Here is a 9,260-nt window from a genome sequence, read left to right as displayed (position 1 = left end):
CGTATGATGCTAAATAAATTGTTCTCTTTCTTAACTCTGTTCTAAATCGTTCCTCATCAAAAACAAGCTCCCTTTGTTTATTTCCCCATGGTAATTCCATCTGTTGTCAGTAAATGGAGTGCTAACAAAAATCCTGATGAGGGATCACCTCACTGAGAGGAAGTCATGTTTGCTTTTCAGCACATACATTATTTTCAGATTTAAATCATGCCGAAGTAAAGGCACTCAAAGTGATGCAAACGATGCAGAATATGTTCACAATAACTCAAGATTCTCTTAAAAAGGTGTTGGTGTTTTGGGTTTGTATCTAATCTGAGTTCTAAGTGTGTGAGGACTAAAGGCGGTCCAGGTCCAGGCAGGTACCAAAGCCCTCAGTGGCCCCTCCTCTTTCTTCTAACTCACAGTGGATCAAACTCCCAGGATGCATTGCAGTGGCCAAGAACTCTGGCCGCTGACTGATGCGGGCTTTTGGCTGGTCCTGTTGCATTGTGGGTAGCTGTGTGTGGCTCCAGAGTCCGAGGGGTTTGGGGTTAGATTCCCAGAGCGTGGCCTCACATGGGGGGAACGATCAGACCGGCCATCGCTGCAAAACAACAGACAAAGAGAGATGTTTCGGCAAAGAAACGGCAGGGAATATTTAAAAAGGTATGGTTTTCACCTACCCCCTATCCCCGCCCACATCCTTGTACGTTGTGATTGTTTTAAAACTGAAGACTCATGTACATGTAGACACATGTAGAGTTCTAAAATGTCAAGTAGACACTTTTCAAAGCGTGTAAAGGAGATTTTGCTGCTTGTTACGGAGAAACGTCACCGTAACAAGCAGTTAGAAGTTTTGAACAGGAAGTCAATGTTCCATTGTTGATTATCAAGCCATTTTAGATCAATATTGCAGTTTACAATGAACAAAGTGTAAAACTATGATCTACTTATGTTGTAGTTCTATACTAAGTAATTTAAATAAAAATGATAATGAATGAATACTGATAATGTGCTTCATAACCTTTGTAGTACTAGTGATGACATGTACTGCATATGTTTGACCTTTTATCTGTAGATTGTATCGTAAAGCACAGATGAGTAAAAAGGAAACCAGCTGAAATAAAAGCACCATTTCAGAGACAAAGAGAGAACAACTCTTGTGTTTTCAGACAGCTATGGATCAACTCTGAGACCTGCTGTGACTCACACACCGGCTGCAGAGGCTCCGGGGAGAGTTTGGGCTCATGTACAGTAGATGTTTGGGCTCATGTACAGTAGATGTTTGGGCTCATGTACAGTAGATGTTTGGGCTCATGTACAGTAGATGGTGCACGGTGAGGCATGGGACAGTCCAGTGGACATGAGACATGGACAAGGGACGGTGACTTTACATGCACAGAAAACTCACGCCAGATAAATATGTGCGTCACTCTGAATTGAGTTCTACACATTTATCCATCTGGACAGGCAGGAGAAGGCGTAATGTCATGATGAATATTTGCATCTGATTGGTCGACGGGATCAAGCTGAAAAATGTAACTTGTCAGAGAAAAGGACAGACTCCTTCCCCGTCCTCTAATGTACAAAGCGCTTCTACGTTTTAATCAACATAATAGTCCGTTACTGCTAAAACAGGCCAAAGTACGTCTGTCGGCGTCGCCATGTTTGTTTCGGTTCATCCTGAATGTGCTAAACAACAACGCCCAACACAACCTGTCCCAGCCTCTGACAGGACTGACCTGGGGGGAACGGGAGCTGAAGGATATTTAGGGAAGTCTCGTAATTTAGCATTAGCACTAAATCTTTGTAGCGTTAGTTGCTAATCAAAACAGCGATCACACATATATAAAGACACTTTTGGCCAGCAGATAAGCGGCATCTCATTTACATTGAGCATTTGGTTTTCAGACATGAGGAAATGGGTTTCTCTCAAGTTATTTTCTCTCAGCAGCAAAAATATACATATTGAAGCTCTGTAGTTTTTACTTTCACTTTAAGACAGCAAACCAAAACCTCTCTGTGAGTCCATGTCCAAACACATGTCTGATATTTCCCTGCCTGTTTCTTACCTGCTGCAGTTGCCTCTCCCTGTCTGCTCCTAGTGTGATGCGACTGTCACATGCAGCAGGAACACGCACTTCTCATGTGTTATTGGGATCTTAGTGATTTCAGCAAAGACAACTCACTGATACTTCGGGTTTACATGCATTCGGAAAAATGGGTTTAAACTGGACACTTCTCCGGTTTTCTTGGCGTGCATGTAAACGTAGAGTGAGGCCAGAGGACATGGGACATGGGGACGTGTGCTCACCCTGCAGGCTGCTGCCATTGGTGGAGATGCAGTTTGGGGGCGGGGAGCTCTGAGGCCTCACGACGGGGGCGAAGGCGCTCTTCTGTTTGACTGTGGAGTACACAGGACATGAGCATGAGCCTGCCGCATCTGTAACTCTGAGCGGGCAGACAGAGGCGAGAGGACGACCTGCCTGATCTGTTTCAGACGGCTAAAGACAATGAACTATAATAAAGACTAGAGAGATCGTGGGTTCTGTTGCCATGGCCATCTTGTGAGTGAGAAAAGAGAAAAATGTATGTTTATAAGAATTGAATAGAATGATTTATCATTTTGGAGTATATATATATATATATATATATATATATATATATATATATATATAATTTTATTCTAGCCAAATGTAAGAAGCAGACAGTGGCACTGACATTATTCGCCACATGATGAACCACAATGTTTTACTGGAAGGTGGTGTGTCGTGGTGTTTTATTTTTTGTTTTATATAATAAAAAACAATCAGAGCAAGAAAACAAAATCATAAAGAGTCAATATATATTTTAACCTGTTAAGTTGACTGCAACTCCAAAATCTAGTAAAACACTGCTATAGGTTACCATGGCGATGATCACTGCAGCCTTTATTACACCTCATTGGACAGGGGGCCGCTTTAGAGCAAAGACCTGGTCCGGCAAAAAGCCTTGGGTTATGTCGGCTCTGACACAGATCAGGCAGCCCAGATCCGGCAGTGGCGGAGGTGGAGTCATGCAGGAAACAAGGAGGATGACAATGAAGGTGTGAGTGATGCCAACTTTATCAACACAAGAAGAACACACGCTCAAGTGAGCTGACCAGCACAAGCTAGCTCGTAAGAGCTAGCCAGTAGGAGCTAGCCAGTAGGAGCTAGTCAGCAGGAGCTAGGCAGCAGGAGCTAGCCTGCAGGAGCTAACCTGCAGGAGCTAACCTGCAGGAGCTAGTCAGCAGGAGCCAGTCAGCAGGAGCTAGTCATCAGGAGCTAGTCATCAGGAGTTAGCCTGCAGGAGCTACATAATGCTTTGTGCTGAAGTGAGATGTCAGCCCTGTGCTGTAGGCCACAGGAGCCCTGTGCTGTAGGCCACAGGAGCCACAGGAGCCCTGTGCTGTAGGCCACAGGAGCCGCAGGAGCCCTGTGCTGTAGGCCACAGGAGCCACAGGAGCCCTGTGCTGTAGGCCACAGGAGCCACAGGAGCCCTGTGCTGTAGGCCACAGGAGCCACAGGAGCCCTGTGCTGTAAGCCTCCCCTGGATCTGTTCAAGGGGGCCGTGCAATAAGAAGAACCACAATTCACAGTCCAAAGTTGATCCACAACTTTACCAAAACCAAACCACGACAGACACAAACATGAACGTCGAGTCTCCAACCGTTCCTTACAACAAAGAATCATTCCTTATTTGCAGACAAACCCATGTTCCTCATTAAACTGACAATCAATGCAATTAGTTTCTTATTTTGGAGAATTCTTCAGGTTTGACTTTGCTGAATCACAGTCAATAACCTACAAATTCATCTTAATAGTATTAAGCTGCGTTACCACTTCTAAATGTATTTTTCAAATCCAGGTCTAAACCAGGATTACATTCCCCTATATTTTCTTGTGGATTTTTCCCAGTCTTTGGAGGGTTGAGTGAATTATAAATGCTTTTCCGTTCGGTGGCAGCAGTTCTGGATCGCTGCTCCTTTTGGCTTTGCTCACAGATTTATTTTTTGATTTGAAATGGATTCCACCCAAAGTGTAAGAATCCCATGAGGACGCAGCGGAATGTGAGGCTTCAGAGCATGGAAACAAGAAGAGAGGAAGGTAGGAAATGAGATGAAGAGGTGAGGAGACCAGATGAGGAACCAGGGAGAACGCCAGGAATGAACCAGGACCACTAAACAAGAACTGAACTAGGACTGAACTAGGGCTGAACTAGGACTGAACTAGGGCTGAACTAGGGCTGAACTAGGGCTGAACTAGGGCTGAACTAGGGCTGAACTAGGGCTGAACTAGGACTGAACTAGGGCTGAATGAGGGCTGAACTAAGACTGAACTAGGACTGAACTAGGGCTGAACTAGGGCTGAACTAGGACTGAACTAGGACTGAACTAGGGCTGAACAAGGACTGAACTAGGACTGAACTAGGACTGAACTAGGGCTGAACAAGGACTGAACTAGGGCTGAATGTGGGCTGAACTAGGGCTGAACTAGAACTGAAATAGGGCTGAACTAGAACTGAACTAGGGCTGAACAAGGGCTGAACTAGGGCTGAACTAGGACTGAACTAGGACTGAACTAGGGCGGAACGAGGGCTGAACTAGGACTGAACTAGGGCGGAACGAGGGCTGAACTAGGGCTGAACTAGAACTGAACTAGGGCTGAACAAGGGCTGAACTAGGGCTGAACTAGGGCTGAACTAGGGCTGAACGAGGGCTGAACGAGGGCTGAACTAGGGCTGAACAAGGGCTGAACTAGGACTGAACTAGGACTGAACTAGGGCTGAACTAGGGCTGAACTAGAACTGAACTAGGACTGAACGAGGGCTGAACTAGGGCTGAACTAGGGCTGAATGAGGGCTGAACCAGGACTGAACTAGGGCTGAACTAGGACTGAACTAGGACTGAACTAGGGCTGAACAAGGACTGAACTAGGGCTGAACTACGGCTGAACTAGGGCTGAACTACGGCTGAACTAGGACTGAACTAGGGCTGAACTAGGGCTGAACTAGGACTGAACTGTCTGTTACATCCACTCCGGGGCTCTGCGGTGCATGTTTGACCAGGTTCATGTATCGGCTGAGCACCTCTTCCTCTTTTGGTCCTGCACAGCCTTTTAGGCCTCTGTCCCTCGGTCCACTTATGTAGAGATCGTACAATCTTCCATTGATGCCTTCTGTGTTTAAAAAGGCTGTGGGTAATCAGGTTTGGGGGAAATAATCCATATCGTCCCAAAAATATAGCTCATCGATCATCTGTGTAACAGGGCGCATTGGGTTGTGAGTCAGTGCACAGCGTAAACCAGGACTACACAAGCATGACACCTAGGACTCATGAACATGGAGGAGACGAGAGGAGGTGAGGAGACAAAATGAGGAGGGAAGGAGTTTGAAAATTGTGTAAATCCAGGCCTGCAGATAACTAATAGTGAATATTAACAATGTCTTTCAATATTTGGCTTTTGTTCCAATTCAACACTAGTCCTAGTTTCATCTGGTCTTAGTCCCATTTTAGATCTGATTCAGTCCTGGGTCAGTTTGAGTCAAACTAAAACTCTGGTTCAGCTTTTGTGGAGTCCTAGTTGTGCCTTGGTATAGTCCAGCTCCAGTTTTAGAGCTGCTTTTATTCTGGTATTGTCGTGGTTTAGTCTTTTAGTGGTGCACTGCAGGTAAATAAGAAAATTGAATGATAGATATAGATTGGAAACGTCTGTAGTTTACTTTCACCAATGTATGAACAAAAAAAGTGTTCTGTCTTTGTGTAATGTTTTCATGTATAAATAAGGCATTCTATGTGTAAAATGGCCAAAATCACGTTAAAGTTATATTATAAATCTGAAATCTGCTTAATATTACTGACATACTAGATACAAAAAATAACAGTTAGAATAATAACGAGTTAGTATTTACTGAAAATTTGTGTAAAAATTGGTGGGAGAAAAATGCATTTGGAGTTAAAATGTCCCAGAGAAATCTATGAATTAAGTGGATTACATGAAAGACTAAAACATCTTGAGATACAGTGTCTCACTTTAGTATGGCACTCCATATTTGCTGAGGTTGTACTTGGTTCAAGACCTAAAACTGGACTAAACCAGTCTTTAACCAGGTCTAAAAAAAGCCCTAACACGGACGGACGGATGACTTATTTCTTATAAAAACACGTCATTTCTTTGTAAATCCTTATTATTCTCCACAAATACACCTTTATCCCCCACAGTTTGAGGCGAGTTGTTATTCCTGTTCTAAATTCGACTGGTGCGCTGGTTCTAATCCGCGCCTGCTAACTCCGCGAATCTTAACTGCGTTTGTGTTGAGTCCAGGGAGTAGTCTGCTCCCGCTGCCAGCTCCGGTCCAGTCTGCGCCGTGCCAAATGAGTCTCCGAGCGCGCGGAAAAATATTTTAAAAACACACACCAAAACTCTAGCTTTCAAACCCGGCCAAAACAAGGCTTCCCCCCGGAGGAACGGAGGAGTATTACGGGCGCTAACGAACACACCTGAGTCTGTGAGAGCTGCAGGCGATAGACAGGGCCGAGCCAGCAAGTAGACCGAGGCGAGAGGAGGAGGATGCTGGAATATAAACGAGGGTGGAAGATGGGGAGGACCAGGACTTAAAAATGTCTGAACCGTGGCTAAAACCGGACTGAGCCAAGACTGAAATCAGATTTAGTCCTTAATATTTAATCGTAATCCGAACACAAACAATAGATGAAACCAGGTTAATTCATGAGTTGGACATAACTGGAACTAATCTGAAAACAATTCAAAGCTGTAAAGTCTCGGGCTGAACCAAGACTGAAACAGGACAAGATCACAACCACACCCAAAGTCTATAGTAGGTTTGAGCACTCAACCCTACTCAAACCTACCGACCAAGACAAACTAAAGTGAACCTTAATCTTAAACCAGGACTAAACTAGTCTAGGACTCGGTTCAGCTAGGATCAAACTACATCCAGGTCTATAACAGTAGAAAAGGACTCAACCAGGACTAAATTTGAAATTAACCAGGACTAAACTGGAACTAAACCAGGATTGAACTGGAACTAAACCAGGATTAAACTGGAACTAAACCAAGATTAAACTGGAACTAAACCAAGATTAAACTGGAACTAAACCAGGATTAAACTGGAACTAAACCAGGATTAAACTGGAACTAAACCAGGACAAAACTGGAACTAAACCAAGACTTTTTTGTAGTTTTAACTACAAAAAAGTGTGTATTTGGGTCATTTACATCTGAAAAATGGGTCAGGTTTACATTTCTTGATTCCTTTTGCTGACATATTATATACAAGAATCTTAATTTGCAGAAATGTTCTCATAAATAAGGTTTAGAGAGCTGAATATCCTTGAGTTGGTTCAGTCAGAATCGTGGTGAGTCTGTAGTTTGTTGTGTGCAGGAGCTACTTTATGGCCTGTTCTTTATGTCTCTGTGGGAGAAAAGTACATTTGGACCAAACAATGTCCCAGAGAAATCTATGGACGAAGTGGATTCAATAAAATAATAAAACATCTTTAGGAGCAGGATGTTTTATTTCCATGGGAACGCTTCCATCTTGAGAGTCAACCAAAAGATGGAGTTTTTCCTGTCATGTCTCGTCTTAAACATAAACTAAATCTAAACCTAAATGGAGAAAATGGAGATGGAAATGTAGATGTCATGTCAGACTCTTACTGTGGAGGTGCATTATTATTACTTCATTATTAGGTCTTATTTTGGCGAGACTTACTGGCGTAGGCGGAGTTTCCTGTGGCTCCGTTGAGGAAGGAGGGCGACGCGGACAGGTTGGCCATGCCGGATCCATATCCGTTCATGGAGGAAGTGATGGTGTTGTAATTGGACTGCTGGGGGGTGGAGCTGGGAGCATAGCCCCGGGGGGACACTGAGCTGGAGGTACGGGAATATCCTGTGAAAGAGAAGGACATATGAGACAAGACGGAAGTACGGGAATATCCTGTGAAAGAGAAGGACATATGAGACAAGACGGAAGTACGGGAATATCCTGTGAAAGAGAAGGACATATGAGACAAGACGGAAGTACGGGAATATCCTGTGAAAGAGAAGGATGTATGAGACAAGACGGAAGTACGGGAATATCCTGTGAAAGAGAAGGACATATGAGACAAGACGGAAGTACGGGAATATCCTGTGAAAGAGAAGGACGTATGAGACAAGACGGAAGTACGGGAATATCCTGTGAAAGAGAAGGATGTATGAGACAAGACGGAAGTACGGGAATATCCTGTGAAAGAGAAGGATGTATGAGACAAGACGGAAGTACGGGAATATCCTGTGAAAGAGAAGGATGTATGAGACAAGACGGAAGTACGGGAATATCCTGTGAAAGAGAAGGACGTATGAGACAAGACGGAAGTACGGGAATATCCTGTGAAAGAGAAGGACGTATGAGACAAGACGGAAGTACGAGTAAAATCCAAGAAATTCAGTACAAATATAATGAGAAAGGCAGAGGTGGTCGAGGGGTTAAGGCAGCAGCACATATGCCAGGCTCCGTGTGCAGCCGGCTCTGACAGTTTACTGCATGTCCTCCCTTCTCTCTCATCCCCATTTCACGCTCAGCTGTCTAATTAGGCCTACGGGCCAAACAATCCTTAAATTAAAAAAAAGGTACAGGAATATTCTGCACAATCCAATAAATACAGGAATAGACGGACGAGAGGTACAAGAATTATCTTTAAAAGAAGAGTACATATCGCATACATACTTTTCGTTAAACGGATTTTCCCGTACCTCGTGTCAGTCTCTGTATATGTTTTATGAAAATGGAAGTACAGGGATATCCAGTAAAATACCAGAAATGTAGCTGAAAACCAATATTTTAAGAATGGCTATGGGAGTTACAGCAATATTCAACAATAGTACATATACTCTCAGAACAGCTCTGCGAACAAAAACATTAAAATATACAAAAATACACAGGAAACAAGGTGGAAAAGCTGGAATATCCCGTGGAAAGGACTTTTACTGCAATTTAACGGCCGAACTCTAATCTAAACTGGACCAGGACTAAACCAGGTCCAAACCGCATCAAAAGAGTGTTGCGTCCTGATTAAATTCAGTCCTGGTAAATTGCTTCCATAAATTGTTGCGCTGTAGCTATGGGATGTGTTTAATAAAGCTACAATAGTGATTTTAATGAGAGAGACTTTTAATAAACCATCAGAGAGGAGCACAGCGGGAGGAGCGAGGGCCAGTAAACCCATGAGGAGCCCAGAGAAGGCGGAGGGCAGTGAA

General features: G+C 43.8%; 1 protein-coding gene across 1 annotated transcript in view; it reads right to left on the bottom strand.

Moving 5' to 3' along the window:
- Positions 1-336: 336 nt before the first annotated feature.
- LOC140365183 (transcription factor COE1-like) overlaps positions 337-9,260 on the bottom strand; it is an 86,537-nt gene continuing 77,613 nt past the window's right edge. Inside the window, exons 10-12 of the mRNA XM_072451453.1 lie at positions 7,735-7,911; positions 2,294-2,383; positions 337-583 (exon numbers count right to left, since the gene is read on the bottom strand). Of these exons, the coding sequence (XP_072307554.1) occupies positions 552-583; positions 2,294-2,383; positions 7,735-7,911 (299 nt within the window). The 3' untranslated portion in view covers positions 337-551. The remainder of the gene's footprint in view (positions 584-2,293; positions 2,384-7,734; positions 7,912-9,260) is intronic.

This window comes from Eucyclogobius newberryi, unplaced genomic scaffold (assembly GCF_026437365.1).
Source record: "Eucyclogobius newberryi isolate DKJ021-1_F unplaced genomic scaffold, fEucNew1.0.hap1 SCAF_19, whole genome shotgun sequence".
Taxonomy (NCBI): Eukaryota; Metazoa; Chordata; class Actinopteri; order Gobiiformes; family Gobiidae; genus Eucyclogobius; species Eucyclogobius newberryi.
Note: the sequence above shows the minus strand (reverse complement) of the source record. Positions and strands in the feature narration are given on the sequence as shown.